The sequence below is a fragment of the Pyxicephalus adspersus genome, chromosome 5 (genome assembly GCF_032062135.1).
Source record: "Pyxicephalus adspersus chromosome 5, UCB_Pads_2.0, whole genome shotgun sequence".
Taxonomy (NCBI): domain Eukaryota; kingdom Metazoa; phylum Chordata; class Amphibia; order Anura; family Pyxicephalidae; genus Pyxicephalus; species Pyxicephalus adspersus.
The window spans coordinates 61,371,331-61,392,869 of NC_092862.1; the positions used below are offsets into that span (position 1 = coordinate 61,371,331).

Genomic DNA, 21,539 nt, shown 5'->3' on the forward strand with positions numbered 1-21,539 from the left:
ACTCGAGTCCGGACCGCGGTAATCCGCGATCGATGGCCGCGCGTACTTTTGCGCTTCCAGCGAGCGCGGATTTTATTGATGAATCAGGGGCATTGTATTTAAGTTTGTATGCATTAGGTTACATTTTGCATGAGTCTCCTATGTAGGTCCATTATTCTTTTCGGATGCTCATACATATGTAGCTTAAAATGTTTGTTTTTACTTACAATTGTGAAATGAGCAAGGAAACTCTTCAAGGATGCACGCATTTCCTTAATGTAATTGGCCATACGCATGAAATGTTTTCTAAAGTTTAAATAAAGTATCAATTGTATTCCAGCTAACAGAGCCATACCCACTCCTGGTATATGCATCCTGAGTCATACAGTAACACAGAATACTGATTGTTGTCTCTGCAGAGGTGGCAGGAAGCAAACGAAAGTTCAGAAATGGAATTGTCTTCTTAAAGGATGTTAATTATGATGATAGCGATAAAATATTTAGAAGGAGCAATGGGGTTAACACATAAAAAACTATTGGCTACAACAATTAGATGTATTCTTTTTTACCTGGAATGAATAGAATAGAATTGGAACCAGACTAGCTATAAACTGAGATCTCTGTTCGGCTAAGCTAGACCAAGGCCTAGGGCAGCAAGGCAGTGAGGCTGTGTGTTGGCAAATATTATAGTACCTTTTTTCTAGTATTAAAGTCTACTAAGCACTTGTACTTTTAGTATACTGAGCATTTTCTAACATTATCATCTCTCGAGTCACCAGGATGTGTATGGTAATTTCTCCGTACCCTTTCTCCACCCAATGGGTCTGATTTATTAAAGTTCTCCAAGGCTGGAGAGGGTACACTCACACTGGGTGATCCAGCAAACCTAACCTGGAATGGATTTCTTCAAAGTCATTTGCTTTCTGCTAGCAAATGTTTTGAATCCTGGTCCAGATCCATTCCAGGTTTGCTGGATCACCCTGGCTTCACTGATAAAAGTGTATTCTCTCCAGCCTTGGAGAGCTTTAATAAATCAGGCCATATACCGTATGTGGCAACCCCCTCAGTGGCCAGTTCCCACTAATTTAACAATTGTCACAAACATTATTCAAGTTTAACTACCTTTTAATTATACCAACGTGTTTTAGAGAAAAAATTTATAATTCTAAGAATCACATTGAACATTGAATATAATGCATATTATATACCATAATATAAACATAATGGATAGATTTTATGATATTCTAGTATGAAACATCATGTTTGTTTTTGTTGTTTGTTTTTTTAATACCCTACAGTGGTTTTAAAGCACAACAATAAATTTACTCAACTTCCTAAACAACATGCTTGGTGTATGCCTTAAAGCTGTACATAAAAAAAGATGGCACAGGGTTACCCTTAAAATTGAATGGCCAGGAATGGGAGGGCAACAAACGTTCCCCTCTTCTTTTTCTGTATCATTCATCTTGCAAAGAACCTTAGTCCCAGTGGTAAGAGCTAAGCGCCTCTTTACAGGCTCTGATGCCCTAAAAATGGTGCTGAAAATATATGTGGGACTGATGAAATCTGGAAGCCCCTCTCAAAATATTAGGGCCACCAAATATCCTCCTTTTCTAAGAGGAATAAGTACAGGGTTATATTAGTCCTCCTTACTCAGTCCTGCAAAGAGTAAAAAGCAAATAGACACACAGAGAAGGCAATTGGTTGAATTTACATATTAGTCTGTTAATTTAACAAATTGAATTATCACCTTGCAAGAAAAGTAAATGAGGTAAAGCTCTACTGGCATCAGTCATCTAATTATATGCAAGTAAAAATGCTATTTTCCTTGTACATGATTGAGTATTATTGCCAAAGTGAATTTTTACCACTTTCACAAAAGTAAGTCAATTCTTCTTTACAGAGCAACAGCGCCTGTCTCTTTCTGCAATAAAGAACTGCCTGATAATGAATTTCAAAAGCCGAACTTTAGTTTTTCATTAAAGCAACCAAAACTGTGGGGTTCACCTGCATTATTTTGATCAAAAGTTCATTTGACTAAGGCTAAAGACCTACAAATACTTTATTTCTTGCTCCCGCAGACTTCCTCTGCTGCGTAGAACTGGTGCATCAAAGCTTTACTGCCAGGCCAGTCACAGCTCCTGATGTCATTATATTATGTAGGAGCATGGCAAGGGCCCACGCATAAACTGGAGCTTCGGTACCCTACTGATCACTATTGAAAAATCATTTAAAAATGCCAGGCCTGACAAGGGAGAAGATCTACATATCTAATTTAAAGGAAACTCCTCTTTTAATATAATGATGAAGTTGTATTTAAACGTTCAACTGTACAAAATGTCTTCTCATGCGTCTTGATTGGCTTACTGCTTTTCCGTAATGTGTGTGTCTTTTCATATTGTTTTAGCAAAAGTTTGCAGTAAGGTTTGCTAATTCCTTGTTATGTATAAAATAGCCTGGAGATGTTTTCTTTCTTTTATTAAAGTGACAATTAAACATTTGGGTTTGCATTTAACTCAAGCACTTGCTTGAAATGTGTATTTGCATTTGCACATAGGTGTGTGCATACAATGTTACAATGTTTTAAACCTCAAATCAACTTCCTTACATTTTATATGGCTACATACAGGGCAGCAAAATCCATGTACTACAGTCAGTTAGGTAATACACCATATACAGTATGCGTGTTGCCGTGAATTTGTATTCATTAGTAATTGAACCCCAATAGTCATAGTAAACCACTCTCTTTCCCTGGCTGGATAATGTTGCTCCTGCCACCTTCCGCTACCCCCGCCCTGCAAATCCCCGACCCTGGCTCAACAACCACACCAAACAGCTCCAAAAGTCTGTTCGTGCCGCCCACCTACTAGATTGTAAGCTCTTCGGGGCAGGGTCCTCTCCTCCTGTATCACTGTCTGTATTAGTCTGTCATTTGCTATCCCTATTTACAGCGCTGCGTAATATGCTGGCGCTATATAAATCCTGTTTATTAATAATAATAATAATAATAAGAGCACAGCAAAACATTTGCTCAACAGTGCAGCACACAGCACAGATGCAGATGTTTTGTGTATTGCAATGTACTGTTTTTTCTTTAATAAGTGCAATAACAACCCATTTAAAATGAATAGACTACCTTATCCAACTTTACTAATGTACAAAACGTATGCCTTCAAGAGATGTGGTATAACTATCCAAATTTTAATATTTAGCTGTTTTCACATTTTTTTCTAAAAAACTTTCTTCAGTCTGTACTTTCTTTGTTTTTTATTTTTTATGTTTTTCCTTTTTTTCTTTAATATACTCCAAATTGTTTTCTTTTTATATTTTCCCTGATGTAAGTGTATAATGTTACCATCCCTCAATGTATCCAGTATGTACCATATGTGTACTAAGTGTGCACAACTTTTTTTTTAGCAAATGTAAATGCAGGTAGACACATGAAAAAAATATGTTAATGTAAATAAATTAAAGTTAAAAAATGTGCAAACTTGAGATCAAAATACTCTTCCAGCATAACCATTCAACATAATCATATATCAGTTGTGTTAACTGTGAACACACAACATGCTTCTAAAAGGTGAAAAAAACTACTTGGTGGGAAACTGAACTGTCTCATTCACAAGGGAATTATTTACTAACAAAGTTCAAAAGTGCAAAAGTACAGTCAGGCATGTGCTTTGATTGTCTAATTTGGACACAATCAATAAAGCTGTGTGTTGCTATACATTTACAATTCACACATTGCTACTAAATTAACCTCTTGTCTTGTTGTCATGAACACATTTTATGGTTCAATGTCCACATCTTCTTCTCTAATAGTAAAAGTTATTACATGAGAACCTAATAAAAGATTTTATATATATATATATATATATATATATATATATATATATATATATATATAACTTTGGTTTCCTAGGTAATAGAATATTGGTGAATCAAGGCCCATGACTAATACCTAACTAATACCATGTGTTTGTGTGACTTTAATAAAATAGATAAAAAGTATAAATCTAAATGATAAAGTTTCTTTGTGTCACAGGAAAATATACTGTGTCAATAATGCAATGTACAGACATTGAGATTAGTAACACTAAATGGCACATTATCCGCCAATGATGTGTAAATACTCTTATATGGCAGCATTGTAAAAAGTAACCTTATTTGACTTTTTTGTCAAGTGTTGACAAGTTTGGGAGTACAGATAAAATTCCCACATTACAGTGGGCCTTTTTATACATTTACATGTGGCTTATGCAGGCAGGATGTTTATTCTAATGTAGAACAGTGAGTGCTAATGTTGATAATCAGTATCATCTCTCTTTAATATACATGTTTTTTTATGTAGCTTCTATTAACATTGAATGACACTGAAAATATGAATGCCGAAGTTAAGGAGAAACCAGTGCCTGGAGAAAAACATGGTTTCTATTGATGACCTCTGAAGATGCAAGTTACCAGGTTGTCCTGATAAACCACTAAGACATGAATACTAATAATCTCTGACCTGGTGCAAATATGCAGATCTAAAGTTCTGACTTAATTTGCTGCATGACCTTACCTTCTGGTGGTTTAATACCCTCTAATACTGAACTTAGAAACAGCCATGCAGGAGAATGTTTATGAATTCAGAATATTTATATTTTGATATTTATTTTAGGAATGTATCTGACATAGTATATAAATGTTTTCACTTTTGTCATATAAAACAATGGATTTTTTAATATCTTTTGATATAAATTAATATATTACAAATGTTTATAATCATGTGTGTTAAAGGATATTGGTACCAGTTATTTGATAAATAATTGTAGAATATCACAGAAGCTCCAATGTCATTATTCCAAAAAAAAGGCCAATTTGCTGGGCAGCCCCCTAACCTACTCATATTGATGTGAGAAAACACTAAAGTGCCAGGAGGTATCCGACACAATCACAAAAAAAATATACAAACTCCACACAACCAGAATCTTTAATAAAAATGTGAAGCTAGATCCCTAGTACTGCAAGGCCAGAGCGCTCGCCTCTAAGCCACCCACATCATTGCTCTCATAATACATTGTACATTTCTAGATAATCATAATATATGTGCAAAAATGTAGCTATATATAAGTCTTGAAAATATGCAGTTCTAGGAATGACAGCACAAGTAGAATAAGTGCGCATCATATAATGTGGTGTGAGCGTACCTGAGGACTTGGGTTTCCTGTTGTATGCATATTATTTTATGTGAAACTGACTTGTGGTTTATGTGTGACTTAAGAAACATTTACTTTGCATTTGCGTGACTCACTTTTTAGTTAAAAGAAGCATGCAGTATAATTAAAGAATGGGGACTTGACCATTAGTATCTAAAGTATATAAGCGGACATTTTTCCCGTTCTATCACGTGCATTGGAAACCAATGTGAGAAGTAATTCTTACATGTTTCAGATGTAATATGGTTCATAAAGACAAGCGAATTAGATTCACACAAACAATATTTTCTGAATGTGTTTTATAAAAGATTTCTTTAATTCAGAGAGTAGGATGTTGGTTCTAAAAGATGTGATATGTCCCTAACCACCTATAGTAAAATGTTATGGACCTTCCAGCATAGGATTCTTGTCTATGTCTTCCCTAACTTTGACCTCTTTACCCTTTCCAGGTGCACTCTCTTCAAACTAATCAATTTGTGGCTCCATTGGCCCCAGGCCAGAGAACTAGGATTTTTTAAATGACAGCCCAAAGCACTGTTCAACACCACTGCTTCCACCTTTATTGGAAAAACATATTATCATGTCAGGTAATGTGTGCTGACAACCTGCATTCACTAATAACCTTGGTGTATAGTGTTATGTGCAAAGTCAAAACATTTATCATTTAGAATAGCTTTGGAATGGTCATTTCTTTTGCAGCCCATTAAGAGGATTTCCCATAACTTCTTGCCTGTAGATCTGTCTGTAACAGGGAACTGCTCTTTTGGACAGTTGTCACTGGAACAATTGTCCCCATTGAAACACCATCCCAATCATACACCACACTTCAATTACAGAGAAACAAACTGATTTTTAGGAATTCCGTACATTGCTATTAACAAAAAATACTTTGGAATAGGTCTGTATAAACGTAAGAAAATAGGCTTTCCAACCCATGCATGAACCTCCCTGGTGGTCTGAATATGTCAGGATTTGTGAATGTCAAAGCCATACATTCTGCCTAAATTTCCCTCCAGGTTATGCCCCCCACCACACCGCACGCTCACACATCCCATTGATCACTCTGGGGACCCGAGGCCATGGGACACAGATGCCCGGCGGGCCTCGTCAGAGGATGCCGTGAGCTCATGGGAACCAGGTAAGTGCTTTACAAAGCCACCCTGAGTGTGGCTGAAAATTAACCCCGAGCCACAATCGGGAATACCACCAGGGAGGTACATATGGATACATACAGCCTTGGTATTTGTTTGCTTTATGGATGTACATGCACTTAAATAAACTGATATCTTTATTACTGCACAAGTGGTAATGGTGTGTGCCCAGGCTTGCATGTACTTATTTGGGAACCTTTTTATTAAGACACTTCTTCTTGGTGGTGGGGTCGATAAGACAGTATTTGTCCATCCACAGTGGCTAAATCTGACAGATATGAGCTGTCAAAAAAGCCAACTGTCTATATCACACATGAAACAATGGAAACAATCATTTTGGAGCTATATGCATGCATCAATGAGAAGTTGGCATAATCTTATCTTTAATGGCGTTTGCTTCCAATTAGATAGTTTTGTGGGAAAATAGCATTAGGAGCACCACATCCTTCTTATATTTATATATATCATTCAACAAACCACAAATCATATCAGGTATATCAGTATTTTTAGGTGATTGTTATAAATAATCAAGAAGTATAATTAAAGTTAAAAAGTTTAATTATTTATTATCCATCCCTTTTCAAATCATATAAAAAATTGCATTGATATTTCCAGCATCCAAATCACATACATCTAATAAACAGTTTGTACTGTTGAGTCGTTAAGAATATCAATGCAATTTTTGTTTTATGGTTTTAAAAGCGATAGATAATAAATTCAACATTTTTAACTTTAAATATCCTTCTTGATTATTTGTAACAAGCACCTAAAAAAAATCCTGATATACCTTTGTGGAAAGATTTAATGGCACCTGAACAATATCTGAGCAAATTACATATATTATTGAAAAGTTATCATAGGCCAAGATTACTGTTGGAGAACAGAATAAAGGAATCTACACCATAGAAAACATACATATAAATAGGAACTTTTACTGTCAGGGTTTTCTTACATTTATAACACAACACAATCAGACATTTTAAACAGATTCATTTGTGATTTTTTTGAAATCATTGAAAAATCTGGAACTTAAATTCTTTTAAACATGACAAATAAAAGAACTCACTTGTAGTTTATTTATTAACCTTAATTAAATATCTAGTTAGCAGATCCTTAAATTGTACCTCAATTATTTTAAGTGATTGTAAAAACTATAGTTCCCAAGAAATGAACAAAATACTTGGGCTATCATTCTGAGTTTTCCTAATGCTGATTTATTGTCCACAGAAGTGGCGTGATATGGAAGACCTAATTTAAAGGGTTGAGCCCTGTAATCTTCTGGACATGGCAATTAGAATTCTTTGACTTTCAACAGATAATTGCTATTTTCCCTGTAATAAGCACATGTTACAATACAAAGGCTGGAGTCTGACATCAAGGATTATTTTATGCAGAAAACCAAGAAAAGGAATGTGAATTATTTGGGAATAAATACAGAAAATGGTTTAATTACGAAACCAATTGGTTAGTGGGTGGCGGAAGTGACTTGAAAAGCTTTCAGGGGTTACAACACCCAGCCCACCTGGAGTCAGGGGTTTGTTCTATATGAGCAGGTGCCCACAGAGATACGCTAACAGTACAAATCAAGAATGACCATTGACAGACAGATGTTTTAATGAAAGTTAAGTGATGAGGTGACTTATCCGACCATACTAAAACTTGCTACATCATACAATTACATACTTTGTCTGCAGTTATTACTAATCATGGCTGCAGTCAGGCTCAACATTTGTAGCAAAACTAAAGATTTTTTACAGAATTTTAGCTGCTGATACCACAGATAAGTGGTTCCCTCTTTAGAACAAAATCTGAAGCTATTTCTTATCCCCCTCTCTTTTTTTCTCTTTTCTTGCATTTTGCTGACCTCCCTCTCTTTCATCTTTCCTGCAGCGCTGGATTAGCATGGAACGATTACTACTCCAGTAACTTGCTGACAGTGGCTTCAGGCTCAAGAACCAGGACATTCAATATAACGCCACTGCTTACCTAATTAAGTTCAGGGAGCTGAAACTTGAGGTCATTTAGTATAAATTTAAAATTTTTACAGGTTTTAAATACAGGTCTAGAACTAATACAAATGTAACAAAGTGAATGTGCTGTCCATGATAATATTAATAGTAATAATAGTAATTGTATGAATATGGCGGCATGGCTAAAGATATCAATAAGTTGTAATTGCTAAAGAAAAAAAAAAGAAAAAAAAAAATATATATATATATATATATATATATATATATATATATATATATATATACCCTGTTTCCCCGATTATAAGGCACTGTCTTATCTCCTGTATCACTGTCTGTATTAGTCTGTCATTTGCAATCCCTATTTAATGTACAGCGCTGCGTAATATGTTGGCGCTATATAAATCCTCTTTAATAATAATAATAATAATATATATATATATATATATATATAGCAATTATATATATATCAGTATATTATTTATATACACAATACAATACAAGTATTTACTGCAAAGTACAGAAGTACAGACAAGCAACTTGTATCCAGAAATGATTAGAGTGTTGGATTTTCTAATACTTTAATGAACTACCTAACAACATTTTGAAGAATTGTGATAGGAACATTTAGAAATACATATACGAAAAGGTCGCAGAAACAAGGCTGAGCAATGGTTGGAGTATATTAACCACATAACACCATACAACAAGGCCCTATGAAGCTGGCGATCAAATACCACAGCTGGAGGTTTTTTTTAATAAAAGTAGACCAGGAAGTCTAATGGCATTAAAGGAAGGGTGTTGCTGGTTTATACATGACAATGGCCTGCCAAAGCATTAGGGTTACCTGAAATTAAACCAAAATTTACTTTGCTATAGGGAACATCTAAAGTGAATGCATCCAGTGTAATAAAATACCAGTGAATTTACAGTGTCTTGGCACTGTTATGCCTAGATCCTCTTGACCTGTAGTGCAAGAATCTCCCTGCTTTTGTGCCATTCATTCTGTGGATCTGTTCTTCCTCCCATTTTCCTGATGCTTTTTTAATTTTACCAGGACTGAAAACATTTGCTAACAAATAACAAATTGCTTTAGATAAATCTTTTCCAGGTTTTCTGGATTACCAAGGTTCACTGATGAAAATGTATCTTCTCCAGTCTTGGAGAACTTTAATAAATCAAGCCCACAGTGTGAACCAATACATCTCAAGACAGTTATGGGAAATTAATTATCTGCAGCACAATTATTTGCTTTTCCCTTCATTTGCCTATCCTGGATGCAGCTTTCACAGTGCAAGTCCTATTAAAAAAATTCAGCTGTATCTACCTGCTCTAAGACTGGCTTTGTCTAAAGTATGCAATAGAAAAATATTTCATATTATTATTATTATTATTATTATTATTATTAATAATAAAAAACAGGATTTATATAGCGCGAACATATTACGCAGCACTGTACATTAAGAAGGGGTTGCAAATGACAGACTAATACAGACAGTGATACAGGAGGAGAGGACCCTGCCCCGAAGAGCTTACAATCTAGTATTCATATTCACCTGACTAAAAATAAATGTGTACTTAAACACACTTATAATGAATCTATTACAATGTAAGTTTGTAAAGCTGTGTTAAGATGTCACTAACACATCTCTTTCAAATCCCCTAATGAAGCCATATTGGCGAAACACGTAAAGAAATAATTGTGTCCTATTACATTTATGTTTACTATGCTCAACCAAGATGTCATGATATTTACTTTGAAATACTGAACTGTTACTTTTCATTATAGAACAGTTGTTTTTCTGTTTAGATAGAGATCACGTTATATGGTGTCCAATGTTATATATATATATATATATATATATATATATATATGTGTTTAAAAAAAAACAATTAAACCTTCACTGTGCTGTTGCTAAAATAAACCTTTTTCTTCTCATGTTCATTTTCTTAAATAAAAGGAAAGTTAACCAGTGCTTTTACAAGCAGTTAGAAATATGTAACATTTTACATTTTTTTCTATGTATTGACTATGACTTATGGCCCCATATTACAGTGTATTTATATATTTAGTACAAAATAATCTTATCTTGATAAAAGTTAAAAATATTATTGTTAGTTTCTAAAATGTACTTTTAATAACTTTTTAAATACAGTGACTTGAGAATCTTGCGGAGCAATGTTTATTGACCCCAAAGCTTCATCAGGTTAGGTTAAGGTTAAATGTTAAATAAGACTCATGTGGTTAACCCCAAGGGTTACAGCTGTGCTTCTTTCCGCTTCTTAACCAATAAGTAAAACTTGCAGCCATGGCAGATGAAGACTTACTGAATTGAGCTGTGCACTGAGAAGTGAAGTTGCACAATGTGCAGTAACCCATATTAGCTAATCACATTGGCTTCATCTAAGATACGAACTATAGCAATATAGAATGGTTATTTCTGATTTATTTTATATATTGCTGCACATATGTAGGTTTCTGATCGGTTAGTTAAAAACTCTAGGGTTGAAAGTTACACATGGAAGATAAAGTACACATCATCTGATGAATAATTAGGGCACATCAGTCATACTCTTCTAAGCTTTGTGTGTGGACATATTCCTATTATCCACAGTTACTTCCCCTGAGCCACCAGTCCTTATCAGACCTGTCCTGAAAGACGACATCTGGGTGGTGATTATAGGGAAATAACTGTAGTTCTTGGTGAGAACACAATGGTAGATAGGCCATTCATGGATCTAAATAAAACTTGTAGCAAACCTTAAAAATGTTTGTGACCTACTCATATTTATCAATCACTATCAATGAAACAGGCAACCTTAAAAGTATTCATGCAGGTGTTTAGTTGCAAGACTAAATTTGGAGATGTCTAGATTACGAGGGGTGGAGAAACATCTGTTTATCCTCAATCCTCCATCAAGTTCTGTCTGTTTGAGAGCAGACATCATGGATGGGTGATTAAGTACTTCCTTCCTGTTTGTTAACAAAAAGAAAAAACGTTTGCCTCTTTTCTCATATAATTTCTGGCAAATTGGAATTCTGCATGTGTGACATTTTAAATAAAGTGTAGTTGTAAATTTCCAGGCTGATTGTTTTTCAGCTTTGCTAAGCAAATTCCATTACTGATTTAAACAAATCTACCCCAAGTGTATTTCCTAAGGCTATGTCCACACATGCAATAATTGTTGTTGAAACGATCCTTTTCAACCACTGCACGATGCATGAACGAGTGCTGTACATACAGCAACGTTCTGCTCTATGGAGGGGGGAGAATGATGGAGTGGCACCACGCTGCGCTCTCATCCCCTTCACTTCTATTATGATCGTTTGTCGTCCATCGTCCGCCAGGATGGTCGCTCGGACGATGAACGACGAGCCCTCTACACATGCAAGATTCTCGTCCAATATTGGCCGGACGAGAACCATTGCACGTGTGTACATTGCCTAAAAAATTGTCATACTGCAATATTTCTTGTGGTAATGCAACCAAAAGAAGAATTAAGAAAAGTACTGAACTTTTTTTTTGCTATTTACCTATTCTTTTTTTAAAAGAATCAAATATTCTAAAAGTAAACTGAGCTACTGATTTTACACAAACCATTAAAGTGAAAAACCTTCAACAAGGCAGGTCCTTTACTGCAGGGATGTCCCTTCTGCAGTAAAATAACCTTACCTTACCATTACCTTATTGCAATTTTTCATCTACACTCAGCTGTTCTCCCTTTATCACAGGCGCTGTCATCCTCACCTTGTCCTCTTCCTGGCTCAGGATGATAGCTATCTTGATCAGCCAGGCAGAAATATTATAACAATCATACATGCCTACAAGAGATAATAACTACCCAGCAGCCAGGGGTATGTCTGGGGTATGCCATCCCCTGTCCCTTCTGCAAAAAACAACCTGTCTGCTCACAAATTTGTATATTTTATAATTCACTTCCACTTTAAACACTATTGTTACACTTTCTGTAGAGCTGGTAAAATTATCTTTTTTAGTTTAGGTAACTCAGTAAACAACTTTATATAAATATATAAATTCTTATTATGTCACCTCTATGTTTACTATCATTCAGTCTATCCACTCCTTGAATCAATATATGTGACTGGCTTTAAAATGTCTAATTTCCAAAAAGAGATTTCATACAAGAGTGATACTACATTTCTATCACATTTACTAAACTCCCATTTGAGACATTCTAGGATTTGTTTTAACTATGAATATTGCTGTTTACTATTATACTGTATTAACCTGTTCTCGTAAATCCATCCTAAGCTCTGTTCTAAACCACAAACAAACTACAGGGCTTGTCATTGTGTAAAATAAATACCTAAGGGCCAGACATGGGTTTGAAATTGTTTCTAAATATAAATACCACATTGGATAGTATAACACAGGTGACAATGCCTAGTGGTTAGTGGTGTACAAATGCATGTAATAGGAATTGGCTAAGGGTTTAAACTTGTTCTTGAGTTTTCAAATAATTCAATACATTTTGTACAACTAATAGCAAGCACATTGAAAATCCACTGTGTATTTACACCTAACACCCACAGTCAGTTTCCTCTTACCATTGTTCAGATCTTCCTCCTTGAATTAAACTCTGTAATATTTTGACGTGATGGTAATCTCCATAGGAAATCCCCCTTGGCTTTAGCTGGCTGTATTTCATGGGCCTTTACTTTACTTTTGTTTTAAAAACCTTGACTTTCTTTTCCTGGATCTTTTTGTTCTATTCAGCATACACATTCTGTAATAATACAAACAATACAATAGAATTTAAGTCTGGAAATTAAAAACAAAATAGACACACGCAGAAACATTGTGTTTTTGATGCCACGTCCATTTCAGATGTCCCTTGTTTTATCTTATCTTGCTCCTTACTGCTGTGAAAGTGGTGGCTACATTCATTTCCTTTTTTATGCCAAGAACATTTTCTGCATGCACAGAAATACATATTGATCATGTTTAATTAATGCTCAATGACAAGCTGAACATTTTTTGTATGCACTTGCCCAAGTTTACACCAAGGTATTGCATTGTATTGTATTGTATTGATTTGTGCTTGGATACTTTGGCACAGGCGGCATTTTAAGTTGCTACACAATGGGCCTGATTTATTAAAGCTCTCCAAGACTGGAGAAGATACATTTTAATCAGTGAAGCTGGGTGATCCAGCAAACCGTCAGGATTGAAAACATTTGCTAGTAAATACCAAATGAATTTGAAGAAATCCATTCCAGGTTTGCTGGATCTCCCAGCTTCACTGATGAAAGTGTATCTGTCACGGTCCCTTCCGTGACGGATGTTTGAGGATCTGTCAGACAAGCTGCATTTGAGGTTATCTGGCAGTCTTTTTGTTTTTACTTGTTTCTGTGTTGTTGTTTGTAATGACCACTCCCCTTGTATCAGCTGCAGCTGGTGGTCATTACTGCTCCTCCATGTGAAGAGCTGGAGTGTTGTGACATTCTGAGTTCCTGTTTATATCTGCTTATAAGATAAGTTGCTTTACTTTTGGTGTTTTGGTGTTATTTAGTTGTTTACTAGGCCTCAGGGAGATACTGGGTCCTTCATAGGGGAAGGAACCAGTAGTCTCAAGCCAGACACTACTGCTAGGGCTATACAGGGCTAGTAGAGACCAGGTTCCTGTGTATGAGCATTCCCACCATCAGGGGATACTCATACAGTTAGGAGTTAGGGCAAGATTAGGGTGTCTGCAAGGGGTGACCATTCCCTTTTCCCTAGTCATTTGAGGCCTAGTAGTGAGTAAAACCTTTCTGTTTCCCTCCCCACCCTGTTATTCGTGACAGTATCCTCTCCAGCTTTGGAGAGCTTTTATAAATCAATTTTTAATCCTGAGGAATATAGTTAGGACAACAATATATAGTGTGCTCCACAGGAAACAAACCTATCTACTGATCCAAGGAACAAAGGTTTCCCCATGGGAATTGCTTATATTCAAGCTTGTACTGCTTTTCTGTGATAAAAAGGTAGTACCGAAGGTGAGAGTCTGTCTCAATGGGTTGTATGTCACTTAATATGGTGTTTTAAACACAGAAAGTAGTTCAATAGTTTCCATAACAAGTTTGGAAGACTGAGTTACGTTTTGTTTTATATAATAACAAACTTTTTGTGTTATTTTGGTTGTTATTTCATTTCACATATATCTTACTTGTTTAGGTGCACGCAGGAGCTGTCCATGTAGGAGATTTCGAAGGGAGAGGAACCTGGGACAATCTGAGAAAGGAGTGAAGACTTGGCCCCAGGACACACCAAATTTCCTAAAATGTGGAATATCTTTCTGTGCATTTACAACCACTCACCACATTTGGGAGCACTCACTATTTCCCAAGGATATATTTAACAGACCCAATCCCCATGCCATCAGATTAGAAATGATCAGGCATTTATGGTAACCATAAACTATGATGAAGTAGTAACTGAGATAAAGGATTAAACTGCTGTATAGTTTGTCCTACAGGATTTGTTTTTATTATCATTAAGGTATATCCAAGGCTAATAAAGTATTTATTTTAGCTATTTACATATTATCTAGTGTAATTCATGCTAGATAATTTGTAGGGTGATTTGCCATCCTATTTACCTTTATAGCTGCCTTAGATGTGCAATTGGCTCCACAAGATGTTTTGTAGAGGTAATATGAAAGCAGTTGAACTCCACCTTGTTCCGAGCTGACAAAAGAAGTGATGAAACAGGACACTGAGCCTTTGTTGGCGCAAAGTGATAGAGGACTGAATTGGCCGGCAATGCCATATAGGAAATGCCAGGCTTATCTTCTGTTTGAGAAGCCTTTATCAGCCCTCAGCATGGCTGCTACTATGTAAATATGAATTGCTTAGATGTTAAGTGTGTAGATAAACTTTCTCCCCAATTCAGTGAGCTTCTTGTAACTAATATAATGCATTTCAATTCCTGTTAAATGACCTCAACCACTTTATTGATGGTGATTTAAGGACAACGGTTTAATGTCCCTTTAACAAAAGTATATTCAGTAACTCAAAACATGTTTCCTAATCATTTCTTATACAAAGTCAAGGACAAAAATAGAGAATTGCCATCTGAACAACCTAGCTTGTAAGTAATCTATGCTTGTATATCTTCTCCTTATATATTACTTGGAGCCATGAATGAGTAAACAGAAGGCAAACTCGAAGGGTTTTATTTAAAAAAAAAACAAGGAATCTGACATTCCCTTAAACATTCCCTGGTGGTAATTTTCAAGGTCTATGTGTTTTAGTGGCAGTAAATAATTCCCAGTGGGGAATGTTTAAGGGAATGTCAGATTCCTTGCTTTATATATAAAACCCTAAAAATGGAAAAATGGACATAAAAAACTAAAATGACTTACTTTACTGTAAATGGCAGCAGACCTACTTTTAAGGAGCAACACCTAATATATCTGTGTATAGCCATCAAACTAATATTAAATGTTGCCAAATGAACAGAAACATCTATGCGACTGCCTTGGATGTTCACTGTCACACTTCTTTACCTATGTGTGGAGGAAGCACCTCTGCTGATCTAGCGTTTCTGCAAAACTCGTAACCACAATTGAGATGGCACTTTTAGTAAACATTCGGTTAGAAGGTTACAGCTGTGCCTTATGTAAACTACCTTGTCCTAAAATTATCCACATGACTTAGGATATCCATTCCAGGTTTGCTGGTTCACCCAGGTTCACCAATAAAAGTTTATATTCTTCAACCTTGGAGAGCTTTACTTAATCAGGCCCATTGTGTTGTCTGCCAGTACCATCCATATTTTTACATATCAGCACTTGTGTCCCTGTGGAGCACCTTGGTCCAGGCTGTACACAAGGCCATGGTTTAGCTTTACCTTTCTTGGCACTAAGCCCCACCACTTGTTTCATTTAGCTGTAATGATAAACCATCTATAGCTCACTAAGGTTTTAGGATTTGACAATGGAACAATACTTGAAGAAAAATTGAAGTAATCTATACAGCTTAGGCCTAGGATCCAAAGGGCCCCACTAGCATACAAGGATCAATATGAAAACGTACAGAAACATGGAGATACTTCACATTGCCTGTTCTTTAGTTTTGTTGTGACTTTAAGCAGGTCGGTTTGATTTTTTGATCCAGCGCTTTGGGTCTGATTGATTAAATCTCTATCTTAAAGAAGATAGACTATCATTAGATGACCTGGGTGATACAGCAAACCTTAAAAATAATTTGCTATTAGTTGGCAAATGTTTTCAATCCCAGACCAGATGCATTCCAGGTTTGCTTTCTGCATGCCAAGTTTGAGTTCTCTCATGATATTCTATCTTCTCCAGCCTTGAAGAGCTTTAATAAATCAGGACTCTTGTATATCAAGGGTAAATAGGGCATATAATTTTTTCATAAAATATAAACATGAGAGAATTAAGAAGTACTGGGGTTTACCTATTCTAGCTTTTCTATCACTGTTTGGAACTGTTAAAAAGCTGCAGACAACCTTCTGTCTATACTTTTGCTACAGATTGTTTGGAATGGCATTTTTAAGAGACTTCCTTTGATCTGTAGCAAACATTCCAGTTAATATCAGTTATTAGGCCTTTCAGCTTTCAGTAATAGATTTAAAAAGTCTCAAGAAGTGCTCTTCAGTCCAGTAAAGCTGAGCTTGTATGGAGGTCAGGGATAGAAAGAAAAGCCTTTATTTGCCTTATCACCGACCTGCTTAACCCAGTGTAACTTAGCTTTCTTAAACGTCATGCCCATGCTCAATTATAATCAATGGAAACAATTTTTAATGATTATCTACAGTGACAGTAACAGGTGTGAACACTGTACAAGGAATGTTGTTGTGTTCTATATAGAGGGGAGAGGAAGCCCTGCTGTGTGCTCCCCAATACTAAACAAACACAGCCATGATCCAGTTGGCACGGTTCTAGTTTGCTAAATGCAAAGGGAAAGCTGTGTTAATGCTTTACACCCTAAATATATTACAAAGCAAAGAAGCTTCCTTTTCAACAGATCACTTGTTGCATATATTTTACAATTTTTCAGAAAATCATCCACACCTAAATATTTGAATAATTTTCAATACTTGCAAATGATCTTTACTATAAATAGTGCTATTAGGAGCAAGATTGTGATTAATAATACAATAAAATATATTTAAAGCTGGTTTACAGAAATGTTCTTATTCATGTCAGTGTGGTAATGTGCCACACTGGGTAATGCTGCTTGTGCCTCTTATTTCAGAGTGGAATATTAGTATTTGGGCCAGGTATTAGCTTATTGATTGTTCAATCAGACAATAGCCATCGGTGGGATTATATTTTTTTAGGTGGGTGGAATGGGTGACTGTTAAGGTATGGGTACCTTAACACCAATACTGGGAAACAAAAGAAGAGAAAGTATGGGGACCTGGGACACAATTCAAAACCTTTAAAGGACCACATACTATAGGGCACAGCTGGTTTACCAAAATTATTATAACTGGATTTTTAACATGTTTGACCAAATGTATAGGCATGTTGCTAAAGATGCAGAATAAAACAAAAACCAATGTGGCCTTTTTTTATATCTTGCTTTATCCATATCTAAACAGTTTTATATCAGATGTGAGATTCTTTCTTATGTAAACCTGTCAAATTCAGGTCAAAATGTTAAGGACATAGGAACCTTTTTCCGAGTGACTTACTTACACAGACTATGTATGGGTCTTGACTGTAGTCACTTAGTTAATCAGCTTACTGTTCTTTTCTGGTAAGTAAATATCAGGTTTGTTTGTGTTTGCAAATTTCACTAGGGAGCCCATGGTAAACATTTCATTAGCACTCTCTCTCTAAAGCTGGGAAAACAGTAGACAAAAAAGAATAGGTAATGTGACAGCTATGGATTAGATAATCCAAAGTAAACAGAACAATATTAGAAATCAACACTGTTAGATAAATTAAATATTTTAGGTACATATTTTTTTACATTTACCAGTTACTTACAAGATCATTTTATCACTAAAAGTTTACTTTTTGCATTTTAACTTTTTTTACTTTTACCTAAGTGGGCAATCATTTTGAATTGTACATGCCAAGTTTCTACTTATTATTGATTATACTAGCTAGAGGGGCTACTAGTCCTGATGTGAAGAGCAAAGTCTACCTATGCCAGTGTACATCAGTATTTGAAATAAATGATGTGATATACTAGCATTTACTAGAATTTGTCACACTTCATCTACAGCCACATAGTACATGTAGATAGAAGAGATAAAATTTTGTTAGATTCTATATTAACTAAGCAGTTTTATCTGCAAAAATCTGATTTTCAGACACTATTAGGCATATATTAAAAAATGGATAGTGGTTCATAAGCCTTGGGGATGTTAAAGCTAAGTGTAAGGCTGGGTACACATGTGTCATTGTCATTGTCATGTGTCATTGTCAATTGTCATTGGAATCCTTTCCAACAACTAAGGACTGCACGATGCATGAGCGAGTGTTGTACATACAGCACTGTTCTGCCTAATGGAGAGGGGAGGAGGGAGAACGACAAAGCGGCACCCTGCTGCGCGCTCTCCCCCTTTGCTTCCTTTACGATCATTCGTCATTCAGCTTCCGTGGATCTACCAGGACGGTTGATCGGACAATGGGCGCTGTACACACGCTAGATTTTTGTCGGATATCAGCCCTGAGCGCATTATCAGACGGGAACCATTGCACATGTGTACGTAGCCTAAATGCACCTCATGCAATTGATATCCACCTCATTTTAATAAATCAAATTATTGGGTCTGTGAATTTAGTTAGCATTTATCAGGCTGTCTCTCATATGTGTAAGATAATAGTTATAAAGGTAAAGATAACAGATGCCTGAACTGGTTAATAACAGATGATCAGATCATATGTCCAGACACTTTCAGGCCTGAAGAAGAGCACATGGTACACATAATTACTAATGCTTCCTCAGGGTAAGATCTTCCCTGAGGGGTGTCTGAAGACAGAATAAACAGGTTTGCCCGGTGTGGAACATATGCTTATACCTCTCAAAAGAGCATAGAGTAGTCAAATATTCCAATCTTGGCCATACATTTAGAGTACCTTATAGATGGTTGTATAAATATGATTGTATTAGTAATATAATCAGACTGCCAAATGGTCTATTTTTTCCTCAACTCTCATAAACTTATTTTTTATGTCTTAAGTATGAAAGAGTATGAAAACTTTCTATGTATGCTTAGAAGGGGAGAGGAAATGTATGATATTACTTACCTTTTTTCCCTGTCAAAGATCAAACTATGTATGATAAAGTGAAAGTTACATGAGACCTTTAACTTTTTAACACACCTATTGAAAAAATGGGCATTCTGTGGCTAAAATCCCAGCCAGGCATTTAGAGGAATAGATAGTAGTGTAGGAATAGAAGTAGAATTATTTGCACAGTGTCAGATGATCCTTTGCTCCTGGTGGGCCCATAAAGCATACCAAATTATATTTAAACTACCTTGCCATTCCCTTGAATAGGAGTAAGTATACAGCTAAATAGCATTATGTGTCCCCAAAACAAATTACATGAACAGCATCCCTGGTGACAGTTGTTGGGGTACATCCCCCCTCTATCAAACTAGACTGGACTACCAAAGTTGTAATTGAAAGGTCACAAGCTCTGGTGAAGGTGTGGAGAAGAGGAAACTACAGCTAGCACTGGCAAACATAATTGCATTACAACACTATATTACATTTTTCTCTATTAACCTCATTAAACATATTACCTAAAGGTAATATACAACTTCTAGACAGTTATTGTATGTGTTTAAAGGTTAGACATTCCACTGTGCTTTTCTTTGTTTCCCCATAGAGCAAGAACTGGTAATGAATGTTTATTGTTTACTATTCTTGTAACAAGTATGTGAGATTTGGAATACCACATGCAAACTTTGGGGAAAATATGTGTTGTTCCAGAAATGATGTGCTCATTGGCAAAGAACTGTGACTTGGGATGATGGCCAATGAGAAGCAGGCCTGGAACAACTGTAGGGTAGCATTAATGTGTGGAACATTGATCTAGTTTTTCTACCCTCAAAGGATTCCACTAGTAAATGTTCTTAAAAAAATAAAACTTACTGGAAATGTCCTGGTGGCATAAATGCTGTGTTTTCTTCTTGCAAAACAATAATACTATAACTATGTACCGAATCAGAGGCGTAACTAATCACAGGGCCCTGGAGAAAAACTTGAACACTGAAAACATCTGAGGGTTCATTGCAACTCTTAAAAAAATTTAAAAAGGTCTAACTGCTCTTTTAAAGAATAAAAGCTGTAACAAAATATGAAAATATACATCTCACCATTTCCATACATGGAATCGGCCATGAGAGATAATATGATCATACAAAATATGAAACACTGCATATTATCAGAAATGTTACTCTCGATCTGTACAGATTGACCATTATGTTAAAACAAACAAAAGGCGGCTAGGTACTGCTATAGGGACCTTACAAAAAAATGTTGATTGTGAGGTTTCGAGGTTGTAGAACTATTTTTTTACTGCTACAATCACAATACTAATTTGAAGATTGAAAAAAAAAATCATTTTTTTTATCAACCGGTTAAAGTTTGACCAGCAGAAAGAAATTTGCGGGCAGTTCCCTAAGGCTGTCCCTATACTCACTCATGCAAATGTGTGGTACTGCTGGCAAATTAATATCAAACTCTATAAAAAAATTAGGAGGCAACAGATAATACAGCATGGAAAATTGCCTAGCAGCAAGACATTTCTGAAGATCTATTGACATCAATAACCCAGCAAAGTAAAAAAAAAAAATTAAAAAGGCTCTGTTAACATACCAATAATAAATGGGCTCAGAACCTTGGTGCCAAAGAAAAAAAATGAAGATCCCATTAACTCTCCACTATACATATGGGCAGCATGGTGGCTCAGGGGTTAGCACTCTGGCCTTTGCAGCGCTAGGTCCCAGGTTTAAATTTCAGTCCGGACGCTATCTGCATGGAGTTTGCAGGTTCTCCCTATGTTTGCGTGGGTTTCCTCTGTGTACTCCGCTTTCCTCCCACACTCCAAAAATCATGCATTTAGGTTAATTGGCTTTCCCACAAAAATTGACCTTAGATTACATTAATGACATATGACTATGGTAGGGACATTAGATTGTGAGCCCCTTTGAGGGACAGTTAGTGACATGACTATAGACTTTGTGCAGCGCTGTGTAATATGATGGCCCTAAATAAATATTGTGTAATAATAATAAATACTCTAT

At 35.8% G+C, this 21,539-nt stretch overlaps 1 protein-coding gene across 1 annotated transcript in view; it reads right to left on the reverse strand.

The window, feature by feature from the left end:
• Window positions 1-21,539, reverse strand: part of NEDD9 (neural precursor cell expressed, developmentally down-regulated 9) — a 75,902-nt gene that overhangs the window by 41,954 nt on the left and 12,409 nt on the right. Inside the window, exon 2 of the mRNA XM_072411687.1 lies at window positions 12,869-13,047. Within this exon, the coding sequence (XP_072267788.1) occupies window positions 12,869-12,871 (3 nt within the window). The 5' untranslated portion in view covers window positions 12,872-13,047. The remainder of the gene's footprint in view (window positions 1-12,868; window positions 13,048-21,539) is intronic.